Source organism: Atheta coriaria, unplaced genomic scaffold (genome assembly GCF_025399875.1).
Source record: "Atheta coriaria isolate IRGN ID8LTWV9N9 unplaced genomic scaffold, Caltech_Dcor_3.1 hic_scaffold_7_pilon, whole genome shotgun sequence".
NCBI classification, from domain to species: Eukaryota; Metazoa; Arthropoda; class Insecta; order Coleoptera; family Staphylinidae; genus Dalotia; species Dalotia coriaria.
This window is the reverse complement of record NW_027045449.1, coordinates 6,674,124-6,699,894: the sequence shown is the minus strand read 5'-3', so window position 1 is coordinate 6,699,894 and position 25,771 is coordinate 6,674,124. Positions and strand designations below refer to the sequence as shown.

Sequence of the window (25,771 nt, the reverse complement as noted above, 5' to 3'; positions counted from 1 at the left end):
ACAAAATGTAAACTGAAACGTTTTAGGAGAGAAAAATAAATAAAAATAAAACTTAAGCACTGGGGAATAATTCAACGATTTGTAAATTCCCGCGCTGCACGTGACAGCGGCGACAGCCATAAACTTCCGCTTTCGTTCCTAATTTCTTCGGGCAACCTACATAGCATTTTTCTCCAGCGGGGAAAGCGAAAACGCGCAAACGTGCCAAAAGCGCTCATAAAATTAGCGTAAAGTTCTGAAGTGACAAAAACCCTGCGCACACGAGTTAAGTAACCCTCTGTTTAATTTTGCGTTTGTTTTTGTCCACTTTATAATTGAGTTTTTGGGTAAAAAGTAATAACAAATACAAACTGTAAGTTAAGCTAATCATTTGTTAGTGGTATTCTTTTTAATCTAATATCTGCAAATGTTCTTTTTATTTCATTATAAAGCATTAAGTATTAAACATAACTTTGAAACTGCCTGCAAAATCATCTAGGATATTTCATGTGCAAACCATGACTTGACAAAAATTAAACTTGCGCTTTCTAGGACAATAACACGAAAGATGAAAAAGTCGCGGTCATAAATTACTAATTCAATGACATAATGCATTGTAATGCGCGCAAAGTAACAATAAAAGTCGAAAAGGCGATCGTAAAACAAAACTGAAAGCGCCGCCGCCGTGGAAACTTTCGATTTTACGAGCACCGTCTCACGCGGTTTGCCGTCAACATCCACTCATCACAACCGCCCCCTCACCGTACACAAATAAAACAATAAGTTTTAAGTCGCGCAAGTCGCATAAAAATACTATTTACCTTCGATGGGTTTCTCCTCGAAGAGAAAAAACGTCGGCAGTGAGAAGACGAAGCTCAGCAGCCAAGCGATGACGACGAGAAACTTTGCTCGTTTCCCTGCGGAATCATTTCGCAACAAGTTTAGTAAGGCAGTAATTTAAATTAAATTTTATCAGCTAGATGGGTTAATGGGACGAGCGCGAGTTGCAATTCGTTCAGGCGCAACCGCAAGATATAAATACATTAACTTAATGGGGTGTTTCTTACAACTGCCGGAGAAATTCATCGGGTGCGTGATGGCATCGTAGCGATCGATGGAGAGCGCGACGAGCACGTAGGTGGACGAATAGGTGACGACCGCCTGCAGGAAGCGAATGAGCTTGCAGAGGATGTTGCCAGCGTGCCAAGCAACTGTGATACGCCACACGATATCCGTTGAGACGTTAATCAATCCAACGGCGAGATCTATGGGTTTCTTAGTAAATTAAGTACGACTTACATTAATTGTATTAGTATTGGTTACCTGCGATTGCCAGCTGGCGAATGAAGAAATTCATTCGTGATTTGCGACTTTTGCTTACTAACAGCGTCACTAGGACTGCAGAGTTACCCAGGACGATCATTGTGAAGAGTACCCAAAGTACGGTAAATTGTTCAGTCTGCAAAGAAAAACAAAGCATTTATTTTTGTTTGTTTTTGAATTAACTTTGGTCTTTAAGCTGCTTCAGTTAGCTTTGAGTGCTTAAAAGCAAAAAAATAACATACAGAATATTTATGTAATTTGCTATACCATTGAAATTTTTTTGTTTTTTTTTTCTTCTTGCAATTTGCTTTTAATCGCGACAAAAATGATGCTTAACTGTAAGTATTTGTGTTGTGCAAACAGAAATTCTACTTAAAATTCTCTTTTCTTTCAGTCACAATTCAAAACTCTGTGATTTTAGAATTTAGAGCTTTGACGCATGAAGAAACGGACAAAAAATTATCCTGTACCTTCCGTGTTCCCAATTTTTCGCGCTCAATTTGATTCATTCGCAGTAAAGTAACGGAAATAAAACGCGGAAATCTTAACAACAAGAGGTCATGGGTCACTCGAGTTGTCCTCAGTGTTCTGCTTGACTGCACACGCATGTTTTTGTTTTTGACAGTTTCCGAACCAGCATTTTTTCCTGCTGAACATGGTAAAAATGTCTTTCATTTCCTAATTCCACTTTGCGCTCTCCGCTCTGCTTTCATGTCACATATGAAAAGTTTTCTTTGTGTGGCTGGATGAGCACAACCTTGAAATGTACCCGGCAGGAAAAATAAAATAAATTTAATAAAAATGAAGATGGATTAGATTCGAAATTGCGTTCGTGTTTACAGTGTTTTAACGATTTCCTTCGACAGTCGTAAGTACACACGTGTGTATAATGTTGTGCGTGGCGAGCGTTTCAACATAATTAATGCCATGATTACATCCACACGTAAATAAATTTGCGTTAACGCTGGCGTGCATTGTTCGCGTTCAAATGCGGTGGACGCTTGATTATCAGCGCGCGCGGGGATTGTGAGACGTAGAGGGTGAAAACCCGAACATTTAGCAAGGATGCAAGGGATTCAAGGGGGAAGTGCTACATGCTGTGTGTGTGGCAAAGACCTAATGGAATGATTCGGGCGCGCACACGCAGCTTCCGGCTACACAGGGCAACACGGGAGTAAGTAAGGGGTTGTTTCGGGTAGAATGCGTTTCGGTGCCATGCGGCGCATGTAATGCGATAGATGTGAGGGAATAAAGTGTGGCACAATATGTGGAAAGCTGCTTTCGGCTTTTTGGGAAAATTCAACCGTGACAACTTGATTTTCATCCCTTTAAATGCAATTGCATTTGTGGAAATCAAAGATTCAACGTGTATCCAACGTGAACTATTCAACTATTTAGAAATTAGTCTTAAAAAGAGCCAAAGTAAAAGCGGAAATATTCGCTATTTCTGATTTACTTATACTTATTACGAGTACATTTGTCTGTTTTAGTTTTAATTGGCAAGTTATTCAGAACCAATTACATAATTTTGGAATTGTGAAGAAATTCGTAGACGCGCAAAAAATCACCCCCTGAGTGTATGACGCAAGACGCAAACATAATTTGCGGGTGGGCGAATCAACAAGTACCTAAATTAAACGCAAGCGATAAATATGATGAGAATATTATACTCGGTTGAATGTCTAGGACAGTCAGACATATTTCGTTGTTCACCATCATTTCGATTATAACTTTCTAATCTGTGATTAAATCTTCTTGACTTGACAACACTTGACTGCTGGCGACAGCAATGAAATCTGCTTCTATTACATGCAGCTGGACCATGGTGGACAATTTGGTGTAGGAGTGGAAAGATTGCAATGGGGGATCATGTAGATTGCAACGCATCAAGTTGAGTGTGCTGGACAAATCTGGTGAATCTAGTCGAATGGTCAAATGGTGCAGTTCTACGATTCGATTTTGCAATAAAGACTCAACATATCTCCCTTGAGATGTGCATTTGAGAGTGCAATCTAAAAGCGGACTATGTAGACGGATTTAAAATGACAATTTAAAATTTACAATTTTTTATTCATTTACTAGCTTTTGCCCGCGACTTTGGCTCGGTAGTGTTTAATAAAAATGTAATTCGTTTTTACTCACTTGTTCTAGACATAGTATGTGTCAATTCTATCAATACAATTCGCAATTTTATAAAGAAATTAATTATAATTATATAAAGAATTGCTAGTAATGCACTTCAACGCCATCTCGGATTCAACTATTTAACTATAATGATTGAATCTCAATGCCAACTTTTATCTTATAGAAAAGAGCTGTCTTTAGGGTTTTTTCGGCAATTATTCAAATTTTTCTCGCCGTAAAAACCACCCTTGGACATTAATGAACATTTTAAAAAAGAATTGGCCAAATTGGTTTTGGCGTTGTTGAGTTATGCGCTTACCAACAGATTTGGCGATTCATTTTTATATTATAGATTTAGTAATGCAAATAGAGTGTTTGTAATTAAAACACAATTTATTCACCCTTAAATTCTCTTGCTAATGATGCTTCATTGACTATTCTGTGGGTTTAAACTCCTTCATTCTAACTTCAATACTGCTGGAGTACAAACAGTGAAAATTGAAATGTTGAACTTGACTTGTCAGGGTTTTGGGTCCTTTGCGCGGCTTTGGCTTTTGGCAGTTTTGCCTCTCGAAACTTTGTTTTGTCGCTTTTCGCTCCTTTCTACGCCCTACGCATAGATATCGGATTACACTCGCGGCTAATGCGAACACTGCGAATGTCTGCGGTGCGGAAACGCCGACGCACATTTAGATATCCTGCGCATAGTTGTCGGCCGAAATGCCGGAATGCCGGAATGATTTAGTCCGTTTAGTAGTCGACTCAATTCGCGATTCAGCTTATCGCTGCGAAATACTATAAATACATCGTTGTTATCTACGACGCGCGTTGGTTTTTTTCAGTGTATATTATTCGTGCTCATGACGCATTCATTTCGAGCTTTTTTTATATTTAGGGGCTGCTTTCATGCGAATCGATGAATATTGCTGCGATTGCCTTCAAATTGAAGATAAAGGCAGAATTATTGCCACATGAATATCATCGGTGGATGTTGATGACCTTGAGCATGACCTTCGTGCGTATATCTAATATCTAGGAATCTTTATTTTGATAAAGAACAACTATCTGGAGCGGCTTGGATTCATCTACAAGACATTATTTATCGTTTCTGCTTCTGCCTTTGTGACGTTGTTTTCTATTTATGCGTGACATGGTAAATTAAGGAGGAGCAATTGTTGGAAGACAGGTGGAATTTTATTATTAATGCTTTGTTTACTTTTGTACTGCCAATGTGTATATTTATTCGTAAACATTTGATTGGATGATGAGAGGATCCTTGAAAGCTGTAATCTGCACTACTTGTCGACTCAGACATGACTAATCAGTGTGGTGTCAACATACTGCGCTTTTATATCTGCGGATAACCCATATGAAGTGGTAGTAAGAAAAGAAGGAGTTATGTGTGTCGGATATTCTTATTAATTTTACTTATTATATTTAGTAGGTACTAGTTTTTGCCCGCGACTTCGTCCCGGTAGTGTTTAATAAAAATGTAATTCGTTTTGACTCTCTTGTTCTAGACATAGTATGTGACAATTCTATCAATAAGATTTGCAATTTTATTTTAAAGAAATTAATTTTATAAAGAATAGCTAATAATGCACTTCAGCGTGCCATCTCGGATTTAACTATTTAACTATAACTATGATTGAATCGCAATGCCTACTTTTATCCTATAGAAAATGACCGTTTTGAGGGTTTTCCCGGCAATTATTCGATTTTTTCTCGCCGTAATAACCATCCGTGGACTTAAACGAACATTATAAAGAAATAATTGGCCAAATTGAACCGGGCGTTCTTGAGTTATACGCTTACAAACAGATTTTGCGATTTATTTTTATATTATAGATTATTATTTTTACTTAATTTAAAATGTTTTTAATAGTTTTTATTAAAGCTAATGTACTAATAAAACTAATATGCTTGAGCAATATATTGATGCGTTTACGGTGCTAATTGTAGATTGATCGTTTGCAATCGTAATGAAAATATTTTCACACCAGCGATTCGCTCGAGACTGGTTTTCAGTGAGCGCACATTTATGAGGATCATTTTTGTTTCGCTCCACTGCAAATATGGGCAACGTGATGTGTGATTTAATTCAATATATATGGTGCTCCAATAAGAAAATTCAACCCCAGACAAACAACACTCTAAGATATTTATATGTTACACATGGTATAACTACACATTCATGAATAAAAGAAAATCTACGCCGTGGATGAGTTTTTGAAGAATGCACGTGGATAATTGCCGCCTTCCGTTTGCGGCGACGAGCAGACACTATTTATATGATCGTTAACGCATCCAGATCGCTGGAAGAGACGAGAAATCCGAACGTGTAATAAATTCCGCTCTCTGAATAATTCGGAGCATTTGTTGCTGGCAATTATCATTAATCTCGTTTGTAATTACACGTACGACGTGCGCACATGCAGCTGTGTCTAACGAAGTGTTGGATATGAAAAATAATTTTATCGACGAAAAATTAGTTGATATTTATAGTGCGGTTGTAATTTGTCAAATATTGGAGCGTAACTGCAACGAATATTTCTCATAAAATTAGCATTAAAACGCGTGTCCGTCTTTGAAGTGTCGGCGCGCCGGTTTTAGATCTCTTTCGGAGTCAATTACGCGTCACATTGCCGCCGATGTATCAAAACAACCGAGCCGTGAATAATTTTATTGACAACGCACCACCGAGCCGCGCCGCAAAATTAACGTCCATTATGTGAGCGTGTAATAACCGCTAATCGTTTTACATTTTACATTTTGCAAATTTAATTTAATGATTATTCTCGGTAAGAAATGTGATACTTTAAACGTCGCCGTGTTGTTGTTTATTTTTTTGCTCGAGTTTGCAAGACATGAAGAAGATAATACAGCACGCATTACGAATAAAAGCTTTTAGATGACAAAATATATTTGCTTGTTTTAAACAGTTATTTTATTAAAATGGCTTTTGATAATTTCACGTTGTTAATATTTAAGAGAGCCGCAGGAGAAACATCCATTATTAAAGGTTTAGCAACGTTAATTATTAAAGTGCAGAAAATATTTTACAACAGTTTTGTTCATTAAGAGTAGATGAAGCGTTAATTTCACTGTTCCACAGTATATTCTCGTTGTACAAATTACCATAAAAGTTACTTTTCTACGATCTAACTGGTAAATTAACAAAATTATTGGTTCTCCCCTTTGTTATTTTATTAAAATGGCTTTTGATAATTTCACGTTGTTAATATTTAAGAGAGCCGCAGGAGAAACATCCATTATTTAAAGTGCAGAAAATATTTTACAACAGTTTTGTTCATTAAGAGTAGATGAAGCGTTAATTTCACTGTTCCACAGTATATTGATTCTTTTTGTTGAATATTTTGGTAGAAATTCCCGTTTTATTGAAAACAGCATTTTGTATTTTATTTTAAAAAGATTGCAACGAATTTAACCAAAAAAGCTTACTCAATACAAAACGTATTGTTATATTGAATCCAATTTATCTCGAGGACTAGTGAGTCAAAGTTAAATTTGTTTGGCGGGTTTTTTTTTTGCTGTAATGAGTAAATTGACACGATTTCCAAATTGCTCTCTTTTGGTAAAATATCATACAATAGTTTTTGATTTTATTCACATAAAAACTGTTTTCCATAAAATTGGAATATCTATGAAAATGTTAACTGCACCGCATTATATCCTTAAAATATCAGTTTTTGAAAACCCGAATTTAAGACAAAATGAAAATTAAAATACTGGCGCTACTACCGTTGCCCTGAAAGCCCGTCCAACTTCCGGATTATTTAAATTAAAAATGTAAAATTTTAATATTAATTAAAGACCTACTCAAATATGAGTGTAATTTAAAATATAAAGCAATTTTGACGTATCTACTTGTTTATTTTTGGAAACATTAATATAATTTTATTAAAATTTGTTACATATTTTGAGTATGAGTATAATAATAACAAATACTGAAAATATTTTCATAATATAATTATTGTTAATTTAATTTACAACTGAATATTAAAAACTAGCACCATAATCATAATATTTTGCAAAATCAGTTCTAAAATTTAAATTTTTTCAATGTTCTAGCAAAGCATGGTATAAATAATTGGATAGATGTCGCTCACTTCGTTCTCTAGTTAATAATATCCTTAAGGAGTTGAGAAGTCGACGGAATTAAGTCTCCTCGGAGGTCATAACACTCCACTACAAAATTTCCACCCTCGGATTACTCCAAGATTCTCGCACGTACAGCACAACGTCAAGAGAAAATTAGATTTTCCATTGTAAAACCTTTCGCGCACTCTTTTCTAAGTATTACATTAGCGAGCGCACGCAAAAAAGCGTACAACGCAAAATTATCTTACAAAAAGCACACAAACAACAAAGTTAGAGGAGGAACACAATGAAACGTTAAAAGTTAAAGAAAAAAGTTTCTACTAATAACGATGTCAAACAATGCGCTTTGAATTGTTGGTTATGTGGTTTGCAATGTTCGAAATGAAACAAAAGCCGTTGATAACAATTTGGTGTCTTGTGCACGCGGCTGTCGTTGGAAATGAAGAAAAAGTTTATAAAAATCAACGTCGTGCTCGCGCTGCGCCGTCACGTAACGCGAATAGATAATAAACGAGGGGCGAATACGTGATATGTGTGTAACACGCGGCCGCACGCTGCGCCGATGTCGCTTTTTTGCTGCTTTGATGCGGATTTTTTTCATTTTCGACGCCGCGGAGAAGACGCTTTCTTTGCGTTCGTCGTCGGACGGGTGTCGGTGACATCGTGTCTGGCTCGACATGGTATTATCCCGCGCAGCAGGGGTAAAAACACAGGCGAGTTGAGAAAAAGATACACAGGGGCAAAAAATCTACAAGCAAAAAAAAAACCATATCCGAAAACTTTGCTAAAGCAACGCAGTCACAAAATAATATTTTTAGTTACAATTACGAAGAATATTAATAAAAAAATGTCTCAAGAAATCAAACGTAAATTCAATCCTTATTCATAACTCCAAAGATGTTTAGAAAGGTCCTTCAAGGTCGAATTTAATAGATGCTTGCAAATTCAATTTCCTGTCGGTTAAGTTTCGCACCCCTTGATCGAAAGGTCGAGTGGAGCTCGTGCGCTTGTGGAATTTGACCCGATAATACGATAACACGCCCGACTGAACACTGTAGTTTAATTATGATTAATTAATTAATTAAAAAAGGAAAGCTAAAAATAAAATTTAATTTTTATGATTTTTTTGTGCAGAAATAGAATTTTTACGACGCTGCGCGAAAAATATTTACCAGAGGGTTCATCATCTGGTCGCAATAAAAATCAGCGTATATAACGTTGATCTGACATGACAGAAATAAATTTGTGCTTATTTTGCAAACGCGCATTAACTGATGTGGTCGATTTTATAGAGCCATAACTGTCAAATGTTTGCAAAAAGAGAGAATTGGCAAATGCGAATTTATTTCGTTTGTGGTGCTTTTTTTTTCGTATTCATCCCTTAGATTTATGGCAATAAGTGCTCTTTTTGCGCTCGGCTGACGCAAAAAATTGACGAAATTTCCATACACGACATCTTCCGGTTTTGTCACATTGACGCCTAATTCGATCAATCATAAACCACCCCCAATCATTTAAATGGTCAGGGGAGGACAGTCATATACAAAAATTAGCATAGTGCAAAAAATAAAACAAAAAATAAAAAATTGAGGTAATAAATTGTGATACAGCGAATAAAGTCTTTGTTTTGTTGTCGAGGATATCCGCTCACAATTTTTATCCGCTACGTGTCACACCCAGCTTCACATTAAAAGCAATAAGACGTGCACGAGCGTGTGACACTTCCGAGGGTGGAATATTGTGCAGAGTTGTAGAAGATAAGCGCGAGACAAGTGCGTTGTTATGCACTTAGCCCAATTCTTCCACGCGAATTTATTTTAATCTTAGATGGGTGGAACTAAAACGCCACGACTAAGCAAAAATTAGGTCAAAAGTTTCTCGGTAAATATTTTAAAACTGAAATATTAAATTATTATAAGATTACCTTATAAAAGTAAAACGAGTTAATGTGGTTCCCACTCGGTTGGCTGGTGCTGGCCAAGCTGAAGATGCCGCCGCCGCTGTCGGTAGCGTTAAAACGCAAAGGGCTGGCGGGGTCGTCCACCCCTGCAGTCCAACTCATCTTCGTCGAAACTGATGGGCAGGTGACGGGGTGACTGGCGAGCTAGAGAGGTGCAGGTTAATTATCACATGATGCTCGGCTACTCGGACTCTAGCCAATCAGCGCGACAGCAAATTGGCAATTTGCAAATCACATCATGTAATAATGTCTGAAAGGAGAAAAAAATAAATTAGAGGAGGAACAATGCAATTAGTGCTTGCAACAATTGCTTTATAAACTTTTTCTACTTCCACCTATAAAGCGCCAGTTTTTCCACGGTTTTTAGACACAAAAAGTGGTACTTTATATACGGACGGTCAAGCCGTACATAATATTCATTATGTACCTTCATGATGCACGGGACGGAGCAAGCGCCTGCGCAGTTGCCTACGGAGCAGCACAAGGCGGTATGAAATGCCATGCGACGTCAATCAAACACGTCAAAGTAGGCGCTGCTGCTACTCGTATCGGAAGGGCACGATATGAACCGAATCAAAACCGAAGAAAAGTTGAAAAACAAAAACCGCATCATGGAACTAGAGTGGAAGTAAAAAAATAGCGAAAGCACCTCGTGGCTAAACGTTGTTAAAGACGTGTAATGCCCTCGTTTAGCCACTTGTTACTTAATATACTGTTAGACGTGAAGTATAAAATTAATAATTTATGTATCACTGCGTCTTTATTATTACTTTGGTATGTGAGTAAGAATTTGTACAAATAAAGTTTAGTGAAATTCTTCAGTGCATTTGTAACTTTATCTTATACCTACGTAAATTTATAGTTTGACATTTGTTGCAACCACAATACGCAGACCAACGAAAAAAAAAAGTTTTTAAAAAACTGGAGATGAAAGCACAGACACCGGCGTATTTATCCAAAATGTGTACTTTAATTATTTTAGTGAAACATTTACCGTGTTTTAATGCGTTTATTATGTTAAAAGCATTGCGACGCCGGGTGTACGATTACAGTAAAAGTTTGACGTGTTTTTCGGAAGCTGCCGCTTCAGCAGAAACTCGAAACGCATTTCACTCCTGCGCCAAACTCGGCGCGGCTATTTAGATTAGGCCACCAGATGCACAATTGGAAGAAATTGAGACGTTGGACTAAAGTGCTTCCTCCACTTTTACTACAGATGTAATCTAAATGATTATTGTGCGCTTTTATGCTGCAATGCATTATAAATTGTACTTGTACACAGAAATAAATGTTTACTATGTTATGCTTCACTAGTTTGTAATTTACAACGTTGAACAAGACGTTTATGAGCATATTAAATTTCCTGGTTTATACACTGTTAATACAGCGGTTAATTAAAGTTTTATGAGGTGCCCGTCATTTTGCAGTTTATGCATCTAATTGCCAAATGTAAACAACTTCACAGTTTCAATTAATGTCAGATTTTTCATTCGTAGCTCGTAAATTGGTATTAAAGTTTATTTAACTTCAGCAGATTTTTGTTTTTATAGTTTTATTGAATGAATAAACAAATTTCTTCTTTTTTTGCATAAAAATTCAACTTTAAGACATAAACTTATAAATAACTTATTTTTTAATATTTTTATTGTTATATATTTTTTTGGGTAGCTTTTAAATTATGCAACCATATATACAGCGTTGGATTTTGCAATGAAAATGTTATACACTTATTTTTTATTTTTAATAATTTTGGGAACATTAACAATTTTATTTTCTCTTTGAACAATTTTTTATTATGTTCACTTAAATTTTAAGCTTCATGTCTTTTCACACGTAATTTTCAGCGTGTTTAATAAATCGTTCAAAATTGAAAAAGCGTTGAAAAGCGCACTATACGATCAATCAATCATCAATCAAACTCAAAGTGAGAATTTTCGTAAAGTTTGTTAAATAATTCCTCAATCATTTACGCCGTGGACTTTAAGATTTTTTTCTTTGCAGTATTTCAGCAGAATTATAGAGAATTTCCCGGTGCAAAAATGCGTAAGCAATGTGCACAACACATACGTTTATCAAAAGGCGCCACACGCTTTTAAAAAAAGACGCGCGACAGGGAAAAATCGTCGCGCGTCGTTATTTATAAACGTTCGAAGTGAATCGAATCGAAGTGCGTGCGGAGAATGTTGAAAAACTCCAACGGAAGCGCGCCACGAATATACGCTCCTCGAAATTTTTCACATTTTACGCACAAACACTTATTTATCGTTTTCATTAGAAGCGAATTTATCGGTAATTTATAGTGCGGACACCTCACGCGTGCGTAAAACCGTCAACGCCTGTTTTTAAAAAAACTATTGGAGCTATAGCCACACTAGTCGTTTCTACAAATAGCTGCTACTACCTACTACATGGAGTGATGATAATTGAATGGGAATTAATGTTGTACACATTCTGACATTTTAATGCACGAGATAAAAAATTATTGAACACAGATGGATATGCGATATTTTCGTAAACAGATGGCGCAGGTTTTGTATATGTGACGTCATCACAAAACAATTTCTACTCCATTAGGTTTGAACGTATAACAGGAAATATAACAAGAACAACAAAAAATCGTTGTACTGGCGCGGAAAGTTGTAAAACGATTTTATGCATCGATGGGAAAATCGTCGCCATGAAAATTTCCAGCAGATTTCACTATGTAGGTGGAGGTATTGTATTGAAATCGAAGTGAATACTTTCGAACTAAAAGCTGCAAAACAAAAGTGATGCAAAACTTCACTCGCTGGTAGTTGGGAGGCGACAAATGTATAAATTTCAAGCAAGGCACGTGTTTCACAGGAATTACGATCACTATTTGTTCGCCTTTACTTATAGACCTTTCGAGCAACGGAAGGCGGCTGTAGCGGCGGTGGCAACGGCGGAGAACAGATTTTACGAGTTTACAACAGTTTGGAGTAATTGCGAAGCGATTTGTAGGAAGGCGCCGAAATGGCAGCTTCCACTGAACTATTCCTCCTGCACACATTTCTCATTTCATGCAATTCTACAAAATAAAACGTTTTTACTCTATCAAATCTCGTTCGAAGTGGAAGCGCTAGAATTCGTAGGAAATTAGAATGACTTGTCATTTCAGTATGTGAAATATATTTAGGAGGGAAAGAAAGGGTTTTCCCGGCAATTATTCAAAATTTTCTCACCGTAAAAACCATTCTCGGACTTTAATGAACATTTTAAAAAAGAATTGGCCAAATTGGTCTAGGCGTTTTTGAGTTATGCGCTTACAAACAGATTTTGCGATACATTTTTATATTATAGATTCGGAAGCCTTATAAATTTACGAAAAAATATAAAATTTAGCATATGTACGATTAGTTTTCGCACAAACTGAGAATTAATTTACGCATAAATCAGAATTGCAGGTGCAACGGCATTTTGCGAATGCCGTATTTAATTAACAACTTCGAGAATTCCGCCTACCTCTCCCTCGATTCAATTTGAGTCTGCAGTATGAATTCTATTAAAGTTAATAGCCTCTTTGTGCGAACGAATGTTCGCGTACTTGCATAGTTTCGATTCGTGTTTGACCTGCTGTAATTGATAAACAAAAAACCATTTTCATGTGAAACATGACAAAGCAACGCTCTGACGCAATACAAAAGCGGAAATTACGAATTTTATCAGAACGCTAAAAAAAGTAAATAAACAGAAACGCGAGTAATGTAATAAGTATAGCCACGCAAAAAAAGCCAGCTGGTTTTTGTGTGACTCGTTTTATTTCAATTAAAAAAAAGAAACGAACCCTGCACGCAGAATTTTTTATTGTCCCATTACCCTAAAAATTCTAATGGACAACACATTAAGCGTCGCATCTTTTTTATTTATTTTGTTTTGCGCTTATTAATTTAAAATTCGCATAGAACAAGTTGACTAAAATGGAAGTTTTTGAGCGCATGCTTGGAATCGAAGCTCGCAAACGAGAAGCTTGTAGGTAAACAGGGTGTAATTAAAATAAAACGTGATGCTTTTTGATCCTATAAAAGTGTGCTCTCAGCGAGGCGAACACTTGCGATGCCATTACAGCAAGTGTTTTTCTTTTTCTTCAATTTTTCTTTCTACAAGGTGTTGCACATCGCATTACAAACCACTTTAACATTTTTTTCTGTCGGGATTGCCATCGTGTGTACCTTATTTGAAGAATACAAATAAAATGTTGAATTTTATTGCAGTAATTTGGTTTTGTTAGGGGGGGAAAAAACTTGATGTGCGACACTTGCGTTTACACTCGATTATGGGCTCACACGTAAAATGTCAAAACGAATAATCGCGCGTGCTGAGGGTGCGACGGGGTGCACACGTAAAAAAAACTCGGCCCAAAACCAGTTAGCAGTGTCGTTTGTATGTCGGTTTGCTTGTTTCTTTGTTTCACTTTAGTAATATTTGAGCGCTCATGTGTACAGCGGCCTAGGATTCGGACGATAACAGTTTAATATGGCTTTGAATGTGTTTGGGCATGAGTGTATGTTTGTTTTCAAGTATTCGCAGGAGCAATTTGCGCGTAATTGAAGTATAGCGCACACACGTGGCTTTTCTCAAATCAATTTCGAATGTGGAATACGGAATTGAATAAACCAATTACATACAGAGTTTTATTGCAGCTTGTTGGTTTTTAACAAGCTCTAGTGACAGGAAACACATTTCTTTGAGTCTTTCAGGAAGAATACTGTTGGAAAAATTGATTTCACAATGATAAATGTCTCATGATACTTAACTCGGCATTTGAAGAAAATGTATTAAGAAGAATTTTAAATTGGCGAAATTATTCCACAAAAATATAATATTATATTAAGTAACAAGTGGCTAAACGAGGGTTAATCAATCGAGTCTTTAACAACGTTTAGCCACGAAGTGCTTATGCTATTTTTTCTACTTCCACTCTAGTTCCACGTTGCGGTTTTTGTATTTCAACTTTCGTCATTTAAATCATCAAAATTTGCTCGCACATTTACATAAACTGTAAGGTTATAAGTGACATGCAGCGCGCCAGCCCATGTGACGCTTTGGTTCATATCGTGCCCCTCCGATATGAGCATTTCATACTGCCTTGTGCTGCTCCGCAGGCGCTTGCTCCGCCCCGTGCATAATGCAAGTACATAATGAATATTATGAACGGCATGACCGTCCGTATATAAAGTGCCACTTTTTGCGTCTAAAAACCGTAGAAAAACTGGCGCTTTATAGGTGGAAATAGAAAAATGTAATTAGTAGATTTTTCAGGTTATTTTCCACCTGTTGACATCGTTTGTGCTCATTATTTTAATTCCATTACTGCATTTTTCAATCATGCTTTATAATATAAAATCTACCCTTGGATAAAAATAAAATTTTTAGTAATTGCGAAAATAAATTTTAAAATCTGAACTAGAGCAAAACCACTTCTCAGTTTTTGCGTTCTAATAATACATCATTAAATCTCCTGAAAATTTTCGAGTTATGCCACGGGAAAACTTCTGAATTTTATTTAACAATCCTAACATACTTTTTTCGTTTTATGTCTTTAGAAAAGTATGTTACGTCGACTTTCTGGCGCGCTGACGAAGGGTGGCGAAATACTTAGAGGAATTCTTCAACTTTTGCCATGAATGACCGTCGTAAAAAGTTTTTAATTAAAATGTGAGTATTTAAAATGAGACGGCCTTAATTAATTGATGACGAATTCATTACTGCACATACACATTTGAAGTAGATTTTAATGGAGTAAATTTACGACTTGTTGCAAATAGAAGAAATAAAGTGCGATGCAATCGGGCAAGATTCGCTTTGAATAATTCAAATGCAGTTTAAATTCGCTAGATCACGTTTAACTCGATTTAAAATCCAACCGCACATACAACGCTAGTTTAATAGAATTGTAGAAATTCTAGTGGAATTGCCAAGAAATAGAAACTCGTTGGAGGTGTTTACGAGCACATTTAATGTCGAATTGGATTCGTGCGCGCCCGAAATGGCAGTCTCGCCTCTGTGTGGAGAAGGAGTAAAATATGCAAAAAAGTGCACAAATGCTAAGATTCCACGCGTCGATTTCTTGTTTCTCGCACCTTTTACGCACGCCGCGTGTTTGTGAGGTAGATAACATTTCAAGATAGAAGAAGAACATGAAGAAAAGAAAAAAGCGCAAATTGTAAGAATTAAACTTACATCATGTTTCTAAGCAATATTTGTACTACTGCACCTTGAGTCGCAAACGCAATTATAACTTAATTACACAGTGTACTCTCATTTTCGCTTCTGAAATGTCAAATCCTATGTAAATGGTAATTAAAATGCAATTACATGCAGCAAGCACATTTAAGGATGGCCGTAGCTAAATTTAAATTGCTGTGGGATTAAAAAAGCTTTAAGTGACGATGAAGTGTTTACACGTAATGAAATGATGATTTTGTTTTAGATATTAATTAATTACACACATACATAATTACTTATGACAATTATATTTGCATTATGCGTTCATGCGTTAAATATTTCATGAATTTAAATATTATTTTCTCAAAAGAATTATTATAGGAAAAGTTAAAAGCAGGTAAAACAGTAAACCGATGAAAATGTTTCGTCACCGAATACACGCTTTTAATTAATTAAGTGAAAAGTAAAATTGTTAAGAATACTTGTTTTTAGGAAAGAAGTTTTTTATAGATTACTAGCTTTTGCCCACGACTTCGTCCCGGTAGTGTTTAATAAAAATGACATTCGTTTTTACTCTCTTGTTCTAGACATAGTAAGTGACAATTCTATCAATAAGATTCGCAATTTTATTTTAAAGAAATTAATTATATAAAGAATTGCTAATAATTCACTTCAGTGCGCCATCTCGGATTCAACTATTTAACTATAACTAAGATTGAATCTCAATGACAAGTTTGATCTTATAGAAAAGGGCTGTCTTTAGGGTTTACCCGACAAATATTCGAATTTTTCTTGTCGTAAAAACCATCCTTGGACTTTAACAAACATTTTAAAAAATGAATTGGCCAAATTGGTCTAGGCGTTGTTGAGTTATGCGCTTACCAACAGATTTCGCGATTCCTTTTTATATTATAGATTATTAATAACGCATAAACCAAGCATGACAGAATTATGATTTTATCGAAAAGCCAATTTTAAGAAAAAATGCGACAATTTATTGATAATAAAACAAGTTATTGGACAATAAAATAGTTTTTAATCATTTTTATCAAATCTTATATTAATGGTACCTACTTATTTTGTTTATGATTTATTAATTATTAACTAAGAATGCAAACATACTTAGCCAAATACATACCGTTACTTTTTACAATTACAGAAAAAATGTTAAATAGTTTGATGATATGCTTATTAATTATGAATAGAAAGTTTATTCGCATAAACGAAAAAAAAAAAACTTTGATCTTGGCCACAATAAACACATAAAATTTAATTATAGGTCATTAATAGGAATTGTCAGCACATAAAACACATCCTGCTGGCGTGTGCGTTGCTAAAACAAACGCGGCAATAAAATAGACATTATTTCGCTTCGATCCGATCCGATAATTTTTTTCTTCGCGCAGATGATGGCGCTGATATCGCAATACCTTGTTAAACATTCGCAATTACTCTCAACACGGCGCAATGGATACTTTAGTTTTATTTCGCATTGCGCGTATTATTAAATGTAAAAAGAATCCGGAGTGTGTGTAACTGCCTAATGATCTTGACATTATCTCCGGCTGCCATCGCGGGTCGACGCAGTATGAAGAAGAAGTGCGCGCACAATGAGCAATAATGCGCGCCTTTAATTTTCACTATTTCCCATAACTTCAGCGCTTCACGTTCACGACCAAACATCGTGAACGTTCCCAGAAGTAGATACATAGATACACGTTCACGTCTTTTTTTTCTTGTATTGGAATATATATTTATACAGGGTGTTTGTAAGTGTTGAGTGGTATTTCTATCTTATCGATTCGTAGGATCTTTGGCGGCTGCTTTTACAACTTCGACCACGATTTGCCGTCAAAGTCAAACGCATCGCGATGCTGATGTTTATTTTTTAAGTTTTTTTCTTCAACTCTGTAGAGTTGAGTTGAGTATTGCGCTCGAATCTGTCGAGCAATAATCATAAATAGTTTTTGCAACTTTCACGGTTTTCTTGCGATCGCGACGCAACAAAAAAGGGTCTGCACAACTCTAGAACGTTCTAGAAACGCGCTGGAAAAATGATGCGGACCCAGTGCATCGACATTGCCTGTTCTCGTTGCGTTATGAATTTCATGAATTCTTCCAGTCGAATACATTCAATTACAACGCGAAGGTACGGGCTTGTTGTGTGCGACGAGACGTAACGGTATCGGACTCTTCCAAATTACGGTGCACGGAGAACTATCCGGAAATAATAACTAATAGATGCACATTTAGCAGCGAAACAGTGAAATTACTTTTTGTGAATGATTGCCACTTTATTGAAAGTTATTAATAATGACAATAAGAGTCATTTTTAACTGTTTACATCATTATGAGAATAAGTTATGTAAAAATTACTTTTTTTTTTATAACTTTGATAAAATTATCTACAAATATTAATTACTAGCTTTTGACTGCGACTTCGTCCCGGCAGTGTTTGATAAAAATGTAATTCGTTTTTATTACTTTCATTTATGATGATCAGTTTATGAAGACGCCCTCAGGGCGAAACATGTCAAACCCAACATATAAACTTGTAAAATCTAATAAAATCACATAGAAATTTAATAAATAAATATTTTAAAATTTGTTTTTACTCTCTTGTTCTAGACTGTATGGGTCAATTCTATCAAGAAGATTATCAATTTTTTTAAAGAAATTATATAAAGTATTGCTAATAATGCAGTTCAGCGCGCCTTTAACTATAGGGGAAAGTAGCCATATTTGGACCATTTTTATATTTTTTGATTTATAGAGCCACATATAAACTGTCAATAAAAATTAAGTAGCGGAAAAGTAACTCACAAGGCTTACCAACAAAATGATATTTTTGGTTTAAGTAAAAATTATATTTATACCCCTCAAATTTCAATTTAAAAAAATTGTGTTTTTGGTCCAAATTAAGAAACCGGTTTCCTAAATTGGACCGCGCGGTTTCCTAAATTGGACCATGCTTTTTTAACGGCAATTGACACAATAGTAAATTTTAGTTTTAGCAGTAACACAAGCACATTTTGTATAAATCAAAGTGCGGCATTTCATACAGTGGATCATTTCGAAGATTTGTGCTCGTCCACAAGCTTTTCTAGGAGGTCGAAAAAATGATATACGTTTTCCCTGGTGCCTGTCTTCGGTCCAACTTGGGCAACTTGAAGAATTTATATGTAATGATCAACAACAATCTTAATATAACATAACCTCTCAAAATTAATACTATAAATTATAGATAAATAAAGAAGCTTTCTGATGATAAAATAATAATCGGTAAAACTAACGTTTTAACGGCTTGACAGCTCTTGCACTTACGTCGTTATAATAGATTTGATAATCAATGATACACGAAGTTGTTGTCACGACGAAAGCACGCGGCAAGTTTTAACCCAAATAGTTGCATTAATTGTTTATAAATACGAGTAAAACAAGGGGCCAGTCAATTTTTGCATAAACTTCAACAGTCCGCGGATATCGTGGTGGTCCAACTTAGGCGCTGGTCCAAATTATGCTACCTTCCCCTAACTAAGATTGAATCTCAATACCAACTTTTATCCTATAGAAAAGGGTTGTCTTTAGGGTTTCCCGGCAATTATTCGAATTTTTCTCGCCGTAAAAACCATTTTCGGACTTTAATGAACATTTTAAAAAAGAATTGGCCAAATTGGTCTAGGCGTTTTTAAGTTATGCGCATACCAACAGATTTTGCGATTCATTTTTATATTATAGATTGCACTAACATTAAAACAATTTACGTTACATTTGCAAACTACGCTACTACAAAACAACAACGAAACTATTATTAACTCTAATTATACTGAAAAAGCAAATTTTTACTTCTGTTGCATTATATTTGATGTTTTTCCAATAGAATTTGTTAAAATTGAAATTGTTTTCTTCATAACAACATGATTTGCGAGCTATTTGCAGTTGAGTTGATTGATCTATTTCGTTTCGCTGTTCGGCTTTTCACTTTTGTTTATGTTCGCTGCCGACTGCCATTTTTTTCACTTTTTCATCATCTTCCTCTTTATAAACACTATATTTCCATCCTCCGAACGAATAATACTCTGCCACACGATGAATAATTTACGGAATTATGAAACTGAAAGTTTGCCGACGTATAATATAACGTATATGTCTTCCCGGGGGTGTGAGAAGTACAAGGGAGGTTGTTCTCGACTGCGGCGAGATAAGTTGGCTAGGCTCGACTCGCATCGCGGCGAATTGGTACGGTTCGGGGATCAATTGAAATGATGACATTGAAAAAAAGGGTCAGCGGCTCGCTTCGGGTTCAAGGCGAAGATTTTTTTACGTCCACGCACAACGCACCAGCCTACGCGGACCACAATGACTTTTGTTGGCTACTGGTTGATGTAAAAAAATCAATTTCGATGATGACACACACACTACTGATATATTTAGGCTATTTTTAACACGAGATGATTTTTAATTTAGATTCTAACGGAATATATATGAAACTAGTTTTCACTTCGATAAAATGTAAAATTAAAATGTTAAAATGTTAAAATGCAGGTGCATTCGTGTACTGAGAGGTAAATTAATTACGCCCATTTTATTCCAATGTGATTCGGATCAGTACATTCAAGACTCGTTACAAATATTACTAGGTACCTACCTATCGACTTAAACTCAATATAAAGATCATCTTCAGATAATTATTCCTTGGTAAGTTATGATTTTAAATTATTTTGAAATCAAGATAATAAAAAGCGTAGTTATATTTTTTTGTATTTCATCTGTACTTAATAAATGTGTTGGTAATAAAAGGCGCGAGCATCTCAATTCGTTTTAATTTAAGTCGCGTCAGCAAGTCTATAAATACGTCCAGACAGGAAGCAGGCTAACGTTTTGCGGAATCAATAAAAATTAGAATTGAATATTTTTTTAATTAAATCAAATTTACGGCAGTCTGAGGAAGTATAAAAATCAGGAGGTTATAAATTTTCTTTAAAATGGTTACTTTGCATGAGTAAACAAAACTCATAAAAATGATTAAATCTTTGGTCAACGTTCAATATCCCGTGACGTCAGGATATTATCACCTTAAAAATATTTAGTTCGGTAAATTTTGAGTGCAAAAAGTGCAGTGTGTATATTTAAATTTTAGATGTTGAATTGAAAGAGATAACACAACAAAAAGTTTTTTTCTTGTGTAAATTAAACAAATTGTGTCATTTTAATAATTTTTCGTATTTTTTTATCAAAAGAAATGCATAAATTGTTTTTTAAAATAAAATTTTAAAAGAAATAATAAAAATTAACAGAAATATTAACTAAATCATAATAAAAAGAAATTAATAACATAAAATTAGCGCAATTATTTTTTTTTTATTTACTATTTATCCATTCTTTAAATATTTACTAAAAGAATCAAAATAAATTAAATTCGAGTTAAAGGTCTGATTGAATTTGCGCTCGCAAAGACATCGCATACAATGTTTACGTTGGCATAAGTCGGTGGGCTCGCTGTTTATACACACAACATATTAATAACTCGCGTCGAGATAATTCATTCGTACATCATCGATTTTTTAAACTCGCGGGCCAGATAATGGTCGCTCGCGGTAAGTAGTTATTACGCTGGGCGCGCGCGTCTCGATTTAATTGCGGCGCTCGCGGGCGCACCGCGCGCTTTATATACATTTTTTCTATTCAATGGCTGACACGTATCCGAGAGTGGAATTTTTTAATTCACAAATTAAGATTTCGTGCGACGAATCGCAATTTACGAACATCCTCCGTTTCACCGATTCCCAATTCGAATTCGGCGTTTCATCGGTTGTGTTGGGTGTTATTATATTAATAGAATACAAACATTATACACAACACACCTGACGAGCTGACGCGCCTCGCATTTTAATGCAGCGGTGCTGTGTTCACAGGTGGTTTCCATCTCGCGGTAATTGTACGACCACGACGACCGAACTATTCTTTCGATGCTAGTTACGCGCTTAAACTTATTAGTATGTTAATTTTTTGTTTGACGTCTGTGAGCATAAATTTGTTAATAAGCTACCGAGTTACACGCTGTGTTATGTGGGTTTGTGTTTGTTTGTCAAAGCGGATAAAGAGGATTAACATATTTAAAAATTTTGACATACAGAGAAGAAAAAAATAGTTTTTCAATGATAAATTCAACAAAATAGATGTTTTTTAACTTTATAGGTATAAATATTACTAGCTTTTGCTCGCGACTTCGTCCCGGTAGTGTTAAATAAAAATGTAATTTGTTTTTACTCTCTTGTTCTACGAGTAGACATAGTAGGTATATGCCAAATCTATCAATAAGATTTGTAATTTTATTTGTAAGAAATTAATTATATAAAAAATTGCTAATAATGCACTTCAGCGCGTCATCTCGGATTCAACTATTTAACTATAACTATGATTGAATCTCAATGCCAACTTTTACCCTATAGAAAAGAGCTGTCCTTAGGGTTTTCCCGGCAATTATTCGAATTTTTCTCGATGTAAAAACCATCCTTAGACTTTAACAAACATTTAAAAAAAAGAATTGGCCAAATTGGTCTAGGCGTTGTTGAGTTATGCGCTTACCAACAAATTTTGCGTTTCATTTTTATATTATAGATTACCAAACCATTAACATAACATAATATATCTAATATTAACGCCATTCAGTATTATGAGATATTAGTTTTTAAGGAAGAAACTTCAATTATAAATAAATTTAAACTAAAAAATATAAAAATTATTAGCAATATAAACGGGGTCGCATATAATTATTATATAATTTATTTCGTTTTTACAACCCGCAAATTATTGCAGCGATTACCGCAAATGTATGAAAAATTTCGCATTTACGTCAATCAAACGATTGCAACTTTCATTATATAAAATATCGCTTCAAGATATGACGTCAATATGTATATATCCGTGAAAACAAACTAGATATTCCACCAAATTGCTAGCTTTAATAAAATTAGCTCTAGTCATGCGACTCTGACTCTGTTTACGCAACGCGAAAGCAAGACACACATACAAGTACACCGAGCGAAGCGTAATTGAAAAATCCATTATTTTTAATGGACAATTGTAAGATTTGTTGGGGAGTTGTGAAGTCGAGATTAAAAGCCTACATCGGGATTATGTAAATCAAGACGGGTATTAAACCCGGCGGGAAACTTGTGCGAAGTGCTCGAGTTAACAAAAACAAACAAAGTAATAAAACTAGCAAAAAATTACACATTTTATGAATAAACTAAACTAATTTACAAAGAATAGGAAATTTGCATTTTGAAGCTTAAATTTTTCTTCAGCCAATTATAATTTTTTGATGTAATTTTTAGCAGATAAACATGATATTTTATTTATTATGACAAATTTTAAATAATTTGAGGGTTTTATACACGAGTTATAGCCAAAAATCCCAAAAAGTGGTTGATACCACAATTTGCGCAATTTAAAAGCCTTAAGATAAATTAGTACGCAATTGATTGTAATCGATTCGCTCTCACCACTTCAATAAATCTTGGGAGCTCACACAAGCGATGAATTTGATTTAAATTCGCGAATTTACGAGCCATTGTTTGCCCCCGGGTGTGCGTAACGCGGTTGCGACAAAAAGGAAATGAAAAACAAGTTGAGCTTGGCATTTAAAGCAATTGCTAATAATGCACTTCAGCACGCCATATCGGATTCAACTATTTAACTATAACTATGATTGAATCTCAAATGCAACTTTTATCCTATAGAAACGGGCTGTCTTTAGGATTTTCCCGGCAATTATTAAAATTTTTCTTGCCGTAAAAACCATCCTTGGACTTTAACAATCATTTAAAAAAAAGAATTGGCCAAATTAGTCAAGGCGTTGTTGAGTTATGCGCTTACTAACAGATTTTGCGATTCATTTTTATATTATAGAAATTATACTTTCAGCAAGATGATTATAAGAATTATCATATTTACTAAAATAAAATGTTCTGAGAATTTGTATTATTATACTCTATTTATAGCTCTGAAATTATCGATATAAAAATATTCGTCTCAGATTCTGACTTTTTTGTCAGCTTTAAAAATTACTCGAAAATTCATTATTTTAATCACATTTCTACATAAATGATACAAAATATCAATTTTTATTGCCTACATTTTCCAGTTGAATGACTCTTATATTACAACAAAAAAAAACTTTCATTTTGTAATTTTGTAATATCGATGCTGATGTTACCATAATTATAATTTTTTTATTGATCAAAGTTTGTTCCATCTCGAGCGCCCGACTCTCGACTTTCTCATCGAGCATCAGAACAATCCAGTCTGCGTACATACTCTATTTTCGTTTATGGCATTCGGTCCATTGTTCGCGTTCATTACCATAAGAAGACCATATGGTTTTCAACACAAGACGAAAGCAGCGAAAAAATTGTCGGCGCGAGCACGCCGAGGGAAACAAAAAAGCGTACGGCTCACATCTTGCTGCTATCAAGACCAAGACCAACGACAACAATAATTGTATAAGGCGCTCGTCTGCGCACTTCTTTTTACTTCCTTGTCGTCGGCGGCCGGCGTCGTTAGTAATCTTTTCATGGTGCATTTAAATATGGCCACAGCCTTCACCACCACAATGTATGACCTTGAGACCTAAGGGTGCAATGAACGATAATTACAAAAAAATATTATGCTGAAAATTTTAGGGTTTCAAATTATATTCTAACATGATTCTTTTTTTGTAATATTAAAGCCTTATTTTTTTGGTTAATATTATTAAAAACACCCTGTATCTCCTTGAGACACAGACATAATAATTTTTTGCAATTTCTGCGTTCTTCATTTTCTTATAAGAGTGTTATTATTACGAGGGGTTGTTGAGCGCGCCGCCCCTTACGCAACGAGAGTAAAGTTGGCGTAGCGCGATAACCGGTTGCTCCCTGCGCCTTTGCGCCTACATAACGAATAATAATTCGTAATATGCGGTGATAACACTGTCGAGTTCCTAGAGCTGATTAAGCCCTACCGTTCTCACTACGCAAGAGGGTGCGAGGGTAGCACGTTAATAATTAGCGGATTACTAATTAGAGACATCATTATCGCACTTAAATTTCTAGTGAGTGAAGAATAACAATTTCACGGTCAACGTCATAGATGTAATAATTAATTAGTTTTTGCCAAACTTATTTGAAAAATGTACACAAAATGCTTGTAAAATTCAACAAAAATTTATTTAAATAAATTTTAAATAAAACTTGTTTGATTTTTAAAATTAAATGTATATAGATGTTAAAACATGTCACGAAGAACATAATAAAATAACACACACGGTGCCTAGCACAATATAAACTCAACAATGATTTACGAGCATGCACGTTTAACATTTTTACATTGTGATAATAACAACGCAAAGTTTCGTGGGAGGTCCGGTGTATGATAAATATCCATTCAGACTCGAAGTGATACATTCATAATTTATTGTGTTTTAATTAAAACCGTTGCTTTTGAAAAACACTGAAATCTTTACTTTTAACCTAACCATGATTTTCATTCATTCATGTGTATGACTGGTGGTCTATACTATACCTACTCTAGTAATCTTGATCAGTTGAAATTGATTGTTTGTTGTGGAATGTTTGTTTGGCTTGTGATTGTTGTATTAAACAACGATACGCCGAATCACGTTTATCTCTCGGACACACCGACTCGCGGTAATCCCATTATCGAATTAAAGGCAGCACGCGTCGCGCACGCGAATCGAATAATTGATTCTATCAATCAATCACTTTTACGCCGATCCTGCCAATTTGTCTATTCGCCAAATGAATGACTTGATGCTTCAGCGAGCGTGAATGCTTATCAGCAAACATGCCAAGTCATGACACTTTTACTATGCGTCAAGCGCATGTGGTTAGTATTTAATAACTATTGAATATCCTTGCTGTATGCATATTTATAACATCCGGTGAGTCGGAAGTAGATAACAACCCTTTTCATCGTCGGTTTTATCAACGGACGTGTGTCCTTGATGATAATAAACGTGTTATTATTATTGTGCTTAAAAGTTGGCGGCATTATTACTCACAGACAATAAAA

At 35.2% G+C, this 25,771-nt stretch overlaps 1 protein-coding gene across 2 annotated transcripts in view; it reads right to left on the bottom strand.

Annotated features, from left to right (window-relative positions):
* LOC135796288 (cardioacceleratory peptide receptor-like) overlaps nucleotides 1-25,771 on the bottom strand; it is a 31,461-nt gene that overhangs the window by 3,613 nt on the left and 2,077 nt on the right. For both annotated transcript variants that reach the window (XM_065308240.1, XM_065308241.1), the window contains exons 2-5: nucleotides 9,473-9,758; nucleotides 1,303-1,438; nucleotides 1,047-1,244; nucleotides 801-896 (exon numbers count right to left, since the gene is read on the bottom strand). In XM_065308240.1, the coding sequence (XP_065164312.1) occupies nucleotides 801-896; nucleotides 1,047-1,244; nucleotides 1,303-1,438; nucleotides 9,473-9,610 (568 nt within the window). In that variant the 5' untranslated portion in view covers nucleotides 9,611-9,758. The remainder of the gene's footprint in view (nucleotides 1-800; nucleotides 897-1,046; nucleotides 1,245-1,302; nucleotides 1,439-9,472; nucleotides 9,759-25,771) is intronic.